The sequence below is a fragment of the Buteo buteo genome, chromosome 7 (genome assembly GCF_964188355.1).
Source record: "Buteo buteo chromosome 7, bButBut1.hap1.1, whole genome shotgun sequence".
Taxonomy (NCBI): domain Eukaryota; kingdom Metazoa; phylum Chordata; class Aves; order Accipitriformes; family Accipitridae; genus Buteo; species Buteo buteo.
In genome coordinates, this window is record NC_134177.1 from 21139759 (window position 1) to 21155812 (window position 16054).

General features: G+C 47.1%; 1 protein-coding gene across 1 annotated transcript in view; it reads right to left on the bottom strand.

Annotated features, from left to right (window-relative positions):
- Positions 1-16054, bottom strand: part of SGPP2 (sphingosine-1-phosphate phosphatase 2) — a 41364-nt gene that overhangs the window by 5075 nt on the left and 20235 nt on the right. The window contains exons 3-4 of the mRNA XM_075031869.1: positions 8033-8212; positions 5403-5492 (exon numbers count right to left, since the gene is read on the bottom strand). Coding sequence (XP_074887970.1) covers positions 5403-5492; positions 8033-8212 — 270 coding nt within the window. The remainder of the gene's footprint in view (positions 1-5402; positions 5493-8032; positions 8213-16054) is intronic.

Consider the following 16054-nt stretch of genomic DNA (forward strand, 5'->3'; position numbering starts at 1 on the left):
TACAACTTCCAGGCAATAGATTCACAGCACGTTTAGTTTAAAGCAACTCCCAGATCCATTTTGCATATTCCTGATACAAATTTCCACTTACATTTATTCCCTCATCCATGACAAGAGGACAGCCATGGAAATACACAAAGTTGTTCACAGATGTCTAATGTGTAAAATACCATTAGGTATCAATATTTCACAATAATCCATCTTTTGATACAATTTTTAGATGACAACTTTACACACAAAGGCATGTTTTGTCCCAACACTAAGTAACTGCATCAACACAAAAGAGCTGGGGGTTGCTCCCAGCACTGATGCTCAGAAATCCCATCGCCATGCTGTACCTTCATTTCCCACCCCACTATTTGTCCACCTCATATTAGAAGAAAAAGTCCTGACATCTCAATACCCCCTCCACGTGTGACTAAGGAGTGAAACTCAAAAGCTGTTCACATGCTTTTCCGTTCCAATTAAAGATACTTAACCAAACATTAACATTCCCCTAACAAAAGCTTTGCTCAGATTTACCCAGTTGACTCCAGCGGTTCCCAGCCAGGGCGCAGACAGCCTCTATTTATGGACCCGATTAAAGTTTTCTGAATTTTATTATCCTCCCCTTCAGCCCCAATACAGTGACACGGCTCCTGCAGTTTTCAGGTAGGACCCAGATAAGCAGCTCTGCTCCCGACCAGTGGCTTATACCAGTGGTCTCCAAAGTGAGTGTGCAAGACAACCCATCAGGCTGTGGGAAGAAAATACTTTTTGCACCACTAATAAGTACAATAAAATATATATATATATTTTAAAAGTAGTGCTTATTTCATCCTTATCTCATTCCTTTTTAATTTTTATTTTTGTGTATGTTTTATAATGTACATATCAGTACAATAGTACATGTAAATAATTCATAAGTAAATATACATATATTGGGGTGCATGCTCAGAATTTTTTTACTGATCAAAAATGTTTGGAGACCAGTGGTTTAGTCAGGATTTTCCCCTATCCACCAATATATGGGCTTCTCATTTTGGAGACTCCTTACTAGAAGCTGCTGAAGAGCATGGGACATAGCCAGCCGCAGCCATCAGTAGCGACGCCCTTTGGCTGCGGTACACATGGGCAGAGGTTTGATTTTCTCAGAACATGCAGAGGAGGCGGGTGAGTTCAGGACCAACACTTTACAAGGACATTTAGCCATGCAGAATTGAAGATTTCCCCCCGTTGCCTGTTAAACTAAGGAGAAGATGGGAAGAGGAGGGATGGCTTTGATTTCTATGAGAAAAACTGCTTTTCTGGACTGCCCCTACTCTGCCACCAGGAGCAGGACCTTAGCTTTGCCTGGCAGTGGAGCTGCTGTTAGCACTCCCAGGAAGCACATTCTTGCCCGTCTGCCTGTGTAAACACATTAGCCTCTTGCCAAACCCGCAATTACAAAGGAATTTTTAAATGAGGGCAGGCGTGAATTTTGCTCAAGGTGCAGCACTACCAGCAAAGCTTAAAACCTCCGTTTCCCCGCTGGGACGCTCCAGCTCCCTCAGCACAGACAAGTCCTCCACAGGGTCCATCCCTCCCCAAAAGCCTCCCCGCTGCTGCACAGCAGCCCCTGCCTCCCCCCCAGCAACTAGCATCTGCCCGCGTTCGACACAAGGGAGGCCTCGCTCCTATCGATTTTAACTAGAGAGCTGTCATTTTGCTTTGCTCCCTAAAGAACAGGCCAGTATTGGGTTTCTAATGCTGCGAGTGGTTCAAGTTATTTTCCTGTGCTACAGGTACATAAAGAAAAACAACTGAGGTAAACACCCAGTTGCACGTGATGCCTGGGATGCAGGACTGGGCATTTCAAAATGCTTTCTCCCGATGCTTTTCACCGATGGAGCACGGCGGTGGCACCGTCCGTGGGTACTGGCACCACTGCTGCCACTCTCACACTGGGCTGGGGTTTTTTGTTTCACAAGGTCTTAGAGCACAATTTGGTTTAGGATTAAAAAAGCTTTCTGGAGGCAAGACCCTTCTGTGCTCTTCCCATTGAAACTACGGTTGGAATTGCAAACACTCACAAAATGCCCCCAAAATATCGAACCAGCACTGCAAACGCAGTGGTACTTGAGCATCTTCCCTGATACTGCCAATCAAGGCAAAAATAACACTTTTCCTATTCTGTCTTGTATATGGTCACTTATTGTCTGAATTCCCTTCACGCTTTCATTTACAGTGTGAGGCTCTACTCGCTCTCCTAAGCAGAAATCTCCTATAGGTTACTCTGTTTCGTCCCACAAGGGCTGTACTGCCACAGTGTGTAAAGTGATGCCAATATGTTGTTTGTTTATCAGCTTTAAAATATTTAAGATAATTTCAGGATTAATGGTGGTGGTAAAAAAACCGAGATACAGCACAGCAAAGGAGTGGGGTGGGGGCTACAGAGTACCATCTCCTGAGGGTGCTGTAATCAGCAATAAATGCATCAATGCTGAATCAGTATATCTTGGGGGGGGGGGGCGGCGGAATTTACTTTGCTTACAGAAACAACTTTCAGGTTTCTTTTTGGCCATAAAAAGCGACCTTTTGACTTCTCCCTGTATCCTACCCCCATGCAGGCTGGCACAGGGCATTATTGCTTTTAACTCGGGGCAGTACCAGTGGGAAGCTACAGTACCAGTAAGGTTGTCACAGCATCAGCTGTGGCTCTGGCGTGACCGGCTGCCTCCCCAAGCCCCCGCTGCTGGCTGGAGACAGGGGAGCACGCGTTGCAGCCAGGAGGAGACTCAGCCCTGCCGCCACTGCGAATGCCAAATCCATCAGCCTGGTGCATTAAGAAATTCCTGGCCCTGAAGTGTTAAAAGAAGGCTAAAAGCCTCCCCTCTTCCTCTGGCTGGGGAGGGCTGCCCTCAGCTGATGAAGTTCTTCCCAATATGATTTGCAATGACCTTGCGTGCATCTTTCTGCAATGCTGTGCACTCACATGAACACCATCGCTCAGCATTTCAAACACAAGATGACTCAGACATTCTCCAGCAGCCGTGAGACAGGAAAACTTGTTCACCTCACTGAGGCAGGGATCAAAAATTGGGCCAAAGTTTTAGGATGGAGAGTAAAGGGGTATTTTCTAAAATACAATTCTCTGGGGAAAAAAGGAAACAACAATAAAAAAACCCAGTCCAATTATGTCCAGTTGCTTTTTGTTCCTTAAAAATAACCCCTAAAATGTTACAGATTCGCTGCTTTAAAATGTGTCCAAATTTTTACTTTGCCCTTTCCAGGTAACTCCAGATTCCCTCTTCTCCAGCTCCTCCGACTCCACCATTTAAAACCTAAAAGGAAGGACCCTGCCTTTCCCCTGCTTCTCCATGCACGTGGGATATTCTCACGTTGGGGTGGTGAAGATGGGTTGTTGTAATTAAATTACCCCTCAGCAGTGCAAGCACATTGCTTCCACCCCATTCTCTAGCTGGGTGATGCTCTCCTGGTAACAGGCCAGGCAACGGGTGTTTATTCCCTTTTCCCTAAGCATAGTATTCATTCTGATATGGCTATAATGATGCAGATAGCTCTCATACCAGCTTACTGCCTCTCCAGGTCTTTAATGGTAACATCTCTTCTACTGACACGACTGTGCTTTTTGAGGCCACTCCTGATCCAAAAGCAATGCCAGCAATGCTGAAATACAGACTTATTTGTAGAGCTGAGACTACAGAAGACAAGCCCCACACCGGAGCTTCAGCTACAGCTATAGCAAAGCACAGTGCAGAGGTTTCCTTGCCACTCCTTCTCTGGTTCCTCAGACAGGAAAAATTCAGTTACACTGAGTTGGTGGGTATATGTTACCCATTCGTTTGCTTTACTAAATTATTATGACCACTTAATACATAACTATATCCTGTTGGTATTCATTTTCTATTAAGACCTCCGTTAAAAATCCATTAGACAGAGGCTGTTTCGGCTGGTGGCTTGGCTGAGCAGCTCTGAACTGCACTTCTTCCCAAAAAAACTTGTCATTGCAGGTGGGATGGCACCGCAGAAAGAGGGGTTCCATTTGGGCAGCTGTGATCACCCGGCATTTCCCCAGCTCCGTCCCCACCACGGCACGCACAGGATGAAGAACCCGGCAAAGTACATTTGCCCTTTTGAAAGGCAGCATTACTCACAGTTCAACTAAGGAGCTTTTTTTTTTTTTTAAAAAAAAACCCCTTTTTTATCGTGTCAAAGGCACAAAGGACTTTTTCTTCTTTACCCTAAAATCCATCTAAATTTAGAGGAGTCTTTCATTACGATGGACCAGCAAGGAAAGTATGCAAAGAATTTTTACTGATTGACTTAAGGTCACTAGACAAGAAAGGGTGTCTCCAGCTTCGATTTAAGATATTGTTTTGGTCCACTAGGCCTGGAAGGGAAGGTCAAGCTATATTTTATAGATAACCTTCATCTTGTAAGGCCTCCTTTTCTTACAGTCATCAAGTCTCCTTATTACAAACATAACTATTACTTAGTAAAAAAATGCAATATTTTATGCATATGCAACCAAGGAACAACACACATCAAACTCCTGCGGGAAGTAGCCAGGAGTTTTTATCCATACTTGGGAAGCTGGACCACCCCTCTGCCCACTACATATATCAGATCAATAACGTTTCCTCTCATCAGGAAGGAACCAGCTACTGCGTAATCAAAGTTACACTGAAATCTGTCCTTAAAGCAGGACTGACATCTCTAAACAACTGTGCCCAACAAGTCTGTCATTTAAAGTCACAGATATTTTATGATTATTTTCGGACAAAGTATTTGTGCACCTCAGTCCTTTACGAATGAATTTCCTTTCATCTGAAAACGAGAAGTTTGTCATAACATGTTTTTAGGTGCCATGTCCCTGTATGGTAACACGAGACATGCTGTCCCCCAGTCCCCCAAGGGCAGCTCACTTGTCATGTTTTACCCTCTCCTCCCCTCTCGCTGGTTGCCAGCGTGACTCACTGATCTGCTAGTCCCTCCCTGACACTCCCAGACTAAACCAGCCTGGAATATTTCTTGCTGACAACAGTGATACTATTGCACAAAAGGCTTAGCTAAGGAGCAGCATCAGTTGCCCAAGTGCATTCCTCGCAATTAAAATTTCAAAATAGAGAACTACAAGTCAAATGCCACACCAACCTCACCCCGTTCCTCAACCCACACGCACCTCTGCTTCCCTAATGGTATAAATAATTCCCCTGCAGACTCAAATAGCAATAGCCTGAGGGTTTCCTCACAGCTGCCTTTGAATATACAGCCTGAAATTCAGTGACGTGACTCCAATACTCCTGCAGTGGCACAGCCAAGGCAGGACATGCATCGCTTGAAGAGTGGGAGATGGGAATCGCTGTAGGTAAGCAGAGCTGGAGGCACGACCGGCACGGGGCAGCGCAGGGCATCCTTACCAGGACTGTGTGCATCCCTGTGTAAAGCCTGCTGAGACATACCAGCGTCGAAAACACAAACGCTGCTACCAGGCCTAGTTCGAATGGATACTGTGAAAAGGGGAAAAAAAAAAAAAATACACCCATTACACCATTATCCACTTTAACATCAGTATATATCTGAAATAAAACATCCAAGCAGCCAGACTGACGTAAGGATCTCGCCTTGGGAAGCAGCTCCTGAGCTGTACTTTCCCAAAAAGATTAACATGACCCAAGACGAGACCTCACATTGGCCAACGTGCAATCCTGCTGGAAGGTCGTTTCATTATCTGTGGTGCCCACTTTTGCAAAGGTCTAGTCTTAGTGTGGGGAAGCCTGGGAAACAGATGGCATTTGCAGAGTTTTTCCCCGCATATCTACCTGCAAAATCCTTGTTAGTGCTAAAGGCCTTAAGGAACAAACGTACAGCACGTTGTACAAAGGGTGCCCGAGGTTGAATTGCATCCTCAGATCACCCGAGGGGAACACGATAGCCACAGAGCCTGACCAGAAGTGTGATCAATAGTCCTCGAGCAGCGGGCTGGGAGGGGAAAATCAATGTCTGGTCTGGAACCGCAATCCAGCTATTAGAGCAGTCAGGACCACTCTTCCCTGTGATACTTAAGGTTTAATTGTCTTCTTATGAAGATGGTTTTGCTTAATTCCCCCTCTGAGTTGCCTACAAACACGGAAAGAAGCATTGAAATAAATCTATATTCAAAAAGGAAAAAAAAACCCACATTTGGTAAAGAATAAGCTTAACATATTAGCCCTTAATCCACTCATTCAAATCCTGAAACCGAGTGGGCTGGTAAGCTCCTTTCAGTCCGTAAAGGCGATTTTTCTGAAAAAAAATAAACTAACCCAAAATATAAATAAATGAACTTAATTCACCTGATTTGACACAAAATCTCCATCTACTGCTGAGCGGCTGACGACTGACCAGGGTGGCCACAGGTCAGTGCAAAAATGCTTCTGTGGAAATTTTAAGCATAACAACTTGCTTCTGACCCTTATTCCCTGGCATACTCTAGCCCCCGGAGTAGAGAGCTCAGACCCGGCTGCAGATGTCACTCCCAGTTCATAAAATGCTGTTTGTTCCACATTTCTCTAAGCCTTCAGAGGATTTATGCCCACTTTATTCCCCCCCTCAGCAGGCAGCCTGGGAGCTAGTCCAGATCAGTAATTGATGACCAGGGCAGCTTGAGAAGATAGCAGCATAATGTACTGGTAGATTTTTCCTTCTTAATAGAGGCAATTAAATCATTTAATTATTTTACAGCAGCTTTATTGTTTCATGGCAGTTCCCAAGAAGTACAAGGCAGCCCGTGAAGAGCTGTGTCCCCCACTGGCAGCATATCGATTGAGGAGGTGGAGAAAGTGCTGCTGACCAGGTCTTTTTGGCAGCTCTGACACATGGGATGGATCTGGCCTTCCAGGGCTGACAAATATCCCATCTTATGGCTCCTCCTCCCCATCCCATTGCCAAGCTGCTCCGACCAGTTACCATACAGTTACCAGGGAGCAGGAGGCTGGCGGCGCAGGTTTGGGCACCGCTGACCTTCTCGCTCATCCCTGCACTGTGGGCAGGAGCAAGCCCACTGCTCCATGGCTGGGACCAGATGAGTGAGAAGTTAAAGTAATTCAGAGGTCTTGGTGCAATCCAGAGATCTCTGTTTCTATGATTTACAGCTGCAGGACACAGCACCTTTCATCAAATGGGTGGCCACCTTTTGTCTCTGCATATATGCTGGCACTGTGGGGAGGACACCCAGGGACACTGTGACAGTGAGACTCCCCGGCCGTACTGCAAGGCCTCTTGGTTACATGGGTTTATCTTTGAAATACGCTTGAGAGGGCTGAGAAACATGCTTAAATACAGTGAAGCCAGGAAGTTATTATTGCTATAGTTCTGGAAACATATGTTTGGATTCATAAAATGAAACAAAAATAATCATCATGGAGAAATGAATTTCTGGGAAATAAATCTTTTAGAAAGATAAAAGGCTGAAGGTTTGGGGAAAATAATTATGAGATCTCCCCAAGCAGCCTACAGCTCCACTGCAGTGAAACTGCTGTTAGCTCTCTGACAAAGAGGCTCTTAAATTGTCTTGTATGCTATTAGTCTAACACAGGTTAGAGCCAGGGGATTTCCAGGGATGCTTTTCCTACATCACACAAAAACCAGGTGACACAGAGCTCCTTTGGTTTCCCCAAGAGCCGGCATTTCCTAACGTGCAGCGTTGCCTTTGTGGGCATGGGGCAAGTAAAAAATGCTGACGCCAGGCATCTTCTGCAGCGGCACTGCGGCTCCCTCCACGGTCACCCCACGTGTGAAAACACAGCAAACCCACCAAACCATGGCAGGGCAGGGCAGCCTGCCCGCAGCTCTGAGCGGGGCTCGTGCTAAGGAGGTTTCTGCTACATTTCTTCTTGTGTCTATTATCGGCCAGCTACGGGTAACAACAGGGAAAAATACATGTCTGTGAAAAGAAATACAGAGCTCCTCTGGAAGCGGCAACAGCTTTGGATTTGCTGGTTTTCTGCAGCTTGCTGGAAGGAGACACATGCTTTGCTTTTTTTTCTTTTTTTCTTTTTGTACCCCCTACCTTGTACTGGTTCATGGTTGCAATGAGAAAGGAGAAGGAGATGGCGGTAGCTGCCATGGCATGGGTGGAAGGCATCCCATACTCCGCATCCGTCCTCATTTCCAGCTTGACGACAGGTGGCGAGAGGGGCCGAGGCCACTTCAGGATGTCCTTGGAGACTTGCCCTATGTACATCACTATCTGGGGAGAGGAAAGGCCACAGGGCTGTCAGTCAGCACGGGCAACCCCCACTCAGCCAACCCAAGAACCACCTCTATTTCTGTGCTTTTTCCTGCAAAATCCACCACCCCAAGTGCAGAATTTATGCCCTGAATTATTAAAGGGGTTTCCATTATCCTGGTCAGCGAAGGAAGCGGCGGTTTTACTGCACCATGTTGTAACCTGATCAGAAGCGGGACCAAAAGGAGGGCTTGCTGACGAGATGCAGCAATACGGGATGGCGTGAGACAGACAGCTGGCTCCCACTCCACGCTAGAGCAGTTTGTTTCCTCTCTATGCCTTACAACTCCTCTCCTGCAAAGCAAACAGCTGTAACAGAATTTTCTTCCGCCACCACCGTCAAATCGCTGCCTTGCCCAGCCGCGTCCCTCCCTGCTCTACGCAGCAGCTCTCGGAGGGCAGCACCAGCTCTCCTATTCCCAGCAGCTCCCTCCCACTCCACCCACAGCACCAGGTGCTGCAGGAACCCCTGGGACGTACCACCAGTGTGATTATTAAATAACAACCTTGGCACCCCCAGGGAGGCAGCAGAGAGAAAACTGGACAAGCAACATAAAGTACCCGTTCTCCTGCCTAACTCCCCAACAACAAAGGGGTTTTGTGCACTGCTTGGGACACCAGAGGTTTAAAGCAAGGGCTCCATTAATTAGCTACCGAGCACCGCAACACAGTGATTTGGGGGGGAAATGTTGCATTCTCAGGTCACTGCAAGCAGTAGCAATGGGAAGCAGAGGAAAGAGGCAAAGCTGGCCAGCATCCCCAGGAGGCGCAGCCCACCCTGTAGCGCCCAGGGCACCTGCCACGCTGACCCAAAGGCAACAGGCTCTCAGCACCCACAGCGAGAAGGATGTGAACAAAAGTCACCCAGACTGTCCCTGGAGAATGTATTTGCTTTCTCTTACCACCCTCCTCCCTTTGGATAGCGCAGCCTGACAAATGCAAAGCAAGCTCTACAAAACAAAGCAAAACTTTTTTCTTTTTTTAAATACAAAAATCAGGTTAACTGATGTCTGCCATGAAAGCTCAGTTGCTGTGCGAGACGGCGTGCTGGTCTGTCTCTCACGCTTCCACTAGCAAAGGAGGGGTCTTAAAATAACAGTCCTCCCCATGCTGGTGTTAGCCATATGCCAGAGCAGCAACACGATCATCCGCTGCCACATTTGTCACCAGCCACGCTGCATCCCTCTCTCTCCCAACAGCCATTCAAAAAATGGCTTCACGCAAAAAGAAAGACGTCAGGATTCACAAATCAGGACCAGAAAAAAGCCAAAATGTCGTGTTCCTTCAGCCCCCTCTCTACAGCAAAGCACATGCCACGGGGAGTGCTAGGCTCACAGCCAGCACCAGAGCCTGGAAAAGTGACTGCTGGTGCCTTTGCATCCTTTATCCCCCATGACATGAATCACATTACCGCCTTATTATCAGCACCACCTGTGGCACACCTGGCTGCTCCTACTTCACCCTGATACAGGGGGCATAGGGCAGTCAGCAAATACCCTGCCCCGGGCTGTTCACAGTAAACAAAGGCTCAAGGAAGAAGTGTCTTAAAGGAACCACTGCATGGGTTTACTTGGTTAATGCCACCGGTTTCCAAATGGATGCAGGCACATCTTTGGAAGTTAATTAAATTCCAGGGTTGAAAGCAAAATTACTCTCTCCGACAGAACACAAAACATTGAGGCTACCATTTGTGATACCATCTGAGAAGCAAGGTAGGACAAGCCAGTTTATCAGCAGTCCTCTATAATAATGACTTCCACTTGTAGAGGTATTATTAGCACTAGTACGTAAGAGTATTACAGAAAGGGAAATGAGTCATCTTTGAAATGAAGGCTATGCTAGGACTTCTCTGATGGTAGAAAACAGGCTGAACGCTGGAGGTGGTACAGGTAAGCAAAAATACCAGGCATCCTTACACCACCTTCATTCCTGGCATTCCAAATTAAATTCTGACCCTTCTATTTTTTAAAAACATATGTTGTATAGACATGTACAGTAACAAGAGGTGAGACAACCTCCATAAAATGTGAAGAAGAGTCCAGAATACATTCAGACTAAGTGCTGACCTCTTAAGGCACAGACCTTTGCCTTTAGCTAATTTGAGTGCTGTACACATGGTTTTACAGGCAATTTACCCGATTATTTGGCAGAAGCAGCAGTTGTGGGTGCGGTAAAACATCCCCCACCAGCTGAACTGGCAGGCTTCCCCAAGAAGGTGAAAGATGACAAGTGCACCGTTGCTAAAAGCCACCCAGCAAAGGTGTTGCTCTGGTTCACCTGCCTCCCCATGTGCTGCTCACAAGCGGCTGGAGGAGCACAGGACTGCCCAGGCTCCCCAGGGGCTCTTTGGCTCATAGCACAGCAAAGCAAACAGCCCAGAGCTTCTGCCAGATCTGCCTGTGGTGGGCAGAGGGGTGCCCTCCCCGGGGCGATGGCCCCGTGGCACGGAGCAGGGCAGGCAGAGCACCAGCTGGAACCTGCACGTCTGTGCCCAGCGCATCAGTCCTGCCGGGGACCGTCACACAGCTGGTGACCAAGGGCAATACCCCTGCAAGTGCACCAGGCACAAACATCCAGAGTTCAGCCACAAATAGTAAAAAAACCCCAAGTCGGAAGCCACCACTGAGACGGTCGCTACGCGACAACCGTTTTGCAGAAACACACTTACAGCGTTATATTTCATTGAGGGATATAGCTGAATTGCACTCTATTGTGGCTCTCGTCTTCTGAGGATAGGAGGTATCTGCCTTGGTTAAGTGGCATATTCTCTCTTAAGCCACATTTCATTATTTCCTAGCCTTATTTCTCTGTCATTTTGGATTTACTCTCTAACAGGCCTGGGAAAGAAAGCTAGCAGCCTGAAAGTTTTGGCCTCTTATCAGCTTTTTTTCAACCCAGCAGATGAGAAAACCCCTGTAACAAACATTGCGAACCGTAACCCCTGAAGCACTGGAAAGGAGGAGAAGGGAGATGGAGAGCTGAGCATGGGTGACAGGCTAAACATCAACACAGAGCTAAGCCTCACCTACACTTGACTTGAATTACCTATTTGTGCAATGCCAAAAATCTTTGATGGCCCTAGAATAAATTTAGCATGGTCAGAAATTACCCCAAGTCTAGACCAGCAAGTAACTCAGGATTGCTTAGGTCCACAGGACTGGGTAATTTTGCTGTGATTTCCAGCCTACCCTAGGTAAGCCAAACCGCATTCACGATGGCTTCAGACATTCAAACAGGGGAGGGTAGGTTAAGGCTTGACGCAGGAGCATGTCACCTTGTAGCAGCGGGTCGGCAGCAAGTTTATGTGTTTCAAAGTCTAAAGTAGGGTGATCCCTCAAGCCTGCAGTGCTGGGCTTCACCCGGCTCACTTTTCTTCACAAGGGCTGGGAAGATTTACAGAGGAATGAGGGTCCAGGCTCAAACCATGCTCACCTAAGATTTAAATAAAACCATTTCCAAAAGTCTTTACATGCTCATGTGTATTTCCACCCAAAGCGTCTCCAAGCCCAAAGCTGAACGTTGAAGAGAAGAGGGACCAATAGGGCCTTCCTTGAACACTGAGCGAGCAGACACCATTTGCTGTCTCATAGGCATGGAAAAGAAGAGAAACCTTGAAGCAAATAATTTCCTTATGCTTTATTGTTTGTTTTTTTCTTCCTTACCTTGCTGACATTTCTTGCCTACCTAGAGTGCTATATTATGGCTCTTGATGCTATTCTTCTGTGTTTATTTCTAGCACAGACTCTCTTCCACTCTGTCCAAGTGACGCAGATCAACCAAATTTTCTGCAGTGCTGGTGGAAAATGGTTTGCAGACATCTTCAGCATAAAAAATTTTTATTTGCACATTAATAAGTACCTCTGTCTCTGCACAGGGAATTTGTCTGAACATGGAGACTTTTCCATTACTGAAGCAACAAAGTCAAAGCCGTGATGGATTGTGTAGGACGCAATTAGCTGGAGAAGATAGCTACACAGAAATGCATGGGAATTTAGTTGAGATTTCACAAAGTTGATGGGATGGGCATGGCTAATTCTCTCTAGTCTGAAAGCTGACTGGCAGCAGCTCTAACTCTCCTGTGCCTCAGACAATTCAAACTTTCCAAAGTGAAACTTAACTGTTTCACACCCAAGTTACAAAGATATGTTGGTGAACAAGGGGGGACGCTCAGGCTGGCAGAGAGGGAGGGGAGCTGGAGTTCAAGGATGGGAAAGGGAAAAGCACCACAGGTCAGCACAGCAGCCTTCCCGGGTCACTGACACCCACAAGCAGGCCCCAAACCTGGGCAGAAGCAAAGCGATGCTCTTGGGAATCAGGCAGGTCCATCCAGGGAGCCCTTGTCCCAAGACCCCCACCACACCTTCCCACGGGAGCACCCTGTTTAGGGGAGAGTAAGGGACTCGGTTCTACCTCTGCATTTGCAAGTACTACAAGCTACACTTGTGACAAATGTCACAAAGTGAGTCTTTACTAAATAAATGATGGCAAAAGCAAGGTGGACCATGGCATGGGAGCAGAGGTGTGGTGGAAGGATCGCTGGCAATAACTGCGCACATGCATAACACAGAGAAACGCCGGTTTCCCTTCTGTATTGAGGTGTGTGCACACACACAAGGAAAAGTTGCTTACATACTGCTGCCACGGTAGGAACCCTCGGTAGGGAAGTTATGTCAGCTCCCTAATATTTGCAGTGTCACTTGACAGTGACATGGCAGCATCAGCTGGAGATATGGGAAATAAAATGCATCCTCCCAGCCCCTTCTTCCAAAGCCACACATGCACGGCCCATCGCCGTGGGGCTGTCCCCTGCCACCTCTCCCTGCCCCAGGAGCTCCTGGCTGCAGGCTGCACAGCTCCCGCATCCCTTGCCACTGCTCTGCCTCGGTGAAACACAAACCAGGCACTTCATTTACATGGCTGAATCCGTGAGCTGCATTCACAGGCAGAGGAGAGGCCAGGGCTAGGCCAGGCAGGCTTTCCCTCCCCAGGGCTCCTGCTCTGCACTGCAAGGGAATATATTACCCACGCCTCATTCTGCTCCGTGGTGAAGCAGCAAGCAGCCTAGCTTACTGAGCCACACTTGAAATCTAGGGTACGGCTACCCTATTCTGTTCAGAGTTGAACCAGCCTCTAATGCTTCTTCATTGCCAGGTGCTACCACAACAGCTCGGCACGCTACGGTCATGCTGGGAACACGATGTGGCACAGACTGTGCCGAAGCTGCCATCCCTGCCGGGGGTCCCGCATTTATAACCGCACAGGCTGAACACGTGGGCAAAGGCAGCAGGCCTGACACACAGAAGGACATTTTTCTAACCCCAAGCCCACAAACACTATTAGTTTGGGATTTTCTGAATTTCCTTAAATAAGCCTTCTCTCCTCTCATGTGCGTCCATGCTCTCCCAGTGCTATGAAGATGATTCTGAAGTCTTCCAAACTAAATCCTTAAAACAAATGCAAAAAGCATAAAAAAAAATACTTGGGTAAAGACTTCTTACTTCTTCCCTTCTCAAAGGGTTTTTCTGTAATGCTGTAAGCAACTTAAAAACAAGACTTTCCTCAAACCCTGGTGCTCACCAGTACTGCTGGGGTGGCCTGGCCTGCGTGAGGGGAATAGCAATCCTTTACAGCCAAGGCATCAGGTGAAGGAAAGGCAAAGCTTTATTGCCACTTTGGGTCAACAGCATTACATTTTACTACACAAATGCAATTAGCAGTTGCTATAGCAGCACAACAGCCTCTGTAGCTTTTTTCTGAGGGTTTCCTCTGACTTTGCTCTGAGTCATATATATGGTCCATCTCCAAATATACATCCTCACCTGGGGCTTTGAACTGGGGTAAACAGGATTAATCTATCTTTGTGTTTTAACAGATTATGCTTTAGTGAACAATGATGAATCAAACTTGAGGCATTAGCATCCACATAGGTCCAGATGCCAACTGATGTTTGTCCTGTGGGAGTTCCCTCTGGGGTGAGGGACTGTTCCCCTCCCGGTGAGCATCTCAGTCCCATAAAGTGACCTGGCTCGTTGACATTCACATAACTCTGGTATTGCTTCAATGATCTAAGAAGTGGTTTTGCTTGCCTGCTGGTGTTGCCTGGCATTTTCAATGGTTTTCCCTCACTACTCTTGCAATCACTGTGGGCAGCACTTCTGTGGCAGGAAGCAAGAGTGCTGCACTTAGATTTACTGCCACGGTGCAGACACGTATGAAAGCACATAGACAAACAGCCAAGCCAGCTCTGTATGCAGGGGCACAGGACGGGTGACCTCAGGGCATGATTCCCCTTTGGAACACCCTGAGTCTGGCAGGATTTAGGAAACAGGCCCAGTGCTGCAAGTGTTTGGTGTGTGGGTGTCCTGGTTTCAGCTGGGATAGAGTTAATTGTCTTGCTAGTAGCTGATACGGTGCTATGTTCTGGATTTAGTATGAGAAGAATGTTGATAACACTGATGTTTTCAGTTGTTGCTAAGTAATGTTTAGTCTCAAGCCAAGGATTTTTCAGCTTCTCATGCCCAGCCAGCGAGAAAGCTGGAGGGGCACAAGAAGTTGGCACAGGACACAGCCAGGGCACCTGACCCAAACTGGCCAAAGGGGTATTCCATACCATGGGACGTCCCATCTGGTATAGGAACTGGGGAGTGGGGGTGGGGAATCGCCGCTCGGGGACTAGCTGGGTGTCAGTCAGCGGGTGGTGAGCAATTGCACTGCACATCATTTGTACAATCCAATCCTTTTATTATTGCTGTTGTCATTTTATTAGTGTTATCATTATCATTATTAGTTTCTTCCTTTCTGTTCTATTAAACCGTTCTTATCTCAACCCATGAGTTTTACTTCTTTTTCCTGATTTTCTCGTCCATCCCACTGGATGGGGGGAGTGAGTGAGCAGCTGCGTGGTGCCTAGTTGCTGGCTGGGGTTAAACCACAACAGTGGGACATCCTCCATCACCCCTCCTCTACCACAACCTCCGCACAGGGACACACACACCTGACCACCCCACAGGCACGTGAAGGTCCAGAGGAGCAATTCTTTTTGTACTCTGTAATATTTCAGCTAACGGAGGTGAACCAGAACACATTTATTTTCAACCTCTGATTTTGCAGCTCTCCTCTCTACACTATTGATCAATTAAAAGGACAAGATGAAATTCTAGAGAAGGCTTGGGGTCAAATAGCATTGGCGACTTCTTCCCCGAGACTCACAGTGTGGCAGCCTGACTTTGAATCTGCTTTTTTGGCTCCAAAATAGAAACTCTATAACCTGGCTCCAGAAACCCTGGCCTGCAATAATATTTGTCATCTTCCCAGAAAGGAAATTTACATTTAGAAAAGGGTGTTGCTTTTGTTTTTATCCTAACCACTGATAGGAGTGACAGAGCACATCGGGAACGCTGGAAAGAGGGGCAAAAATCAAGGATGCACTATTAATAAACTGGCATTTGCAGAAGATTAGTCAAGCAGAAGCAAAGACTGTATTCATGGTTGTTAAGGCAGGCGTGACTTTGATTCACCATACAGAAATTAAACCAAGCATCCAGTCTGTACACTTCACAGCTGCTATTCTCAGCATCCTCCAACTAAGGCTTAAGTGAGTAGGTAAACACTGCAACACGTAACAGCTGTGACTGTACCCCTCGAGCATCACTTGGTTCACAGTGAAAGAGGAGCAGGGCAAGGAAGAGCATGTTCTCATGGAGTTACTCCTCCTACCACCAAGTTAATGCCAAGAACTAAGGTCTGCCTTCGGGAAAAAACACTATGGAAGTCACTGAGCAGCACTGCCGGCCTTTTGCCCAG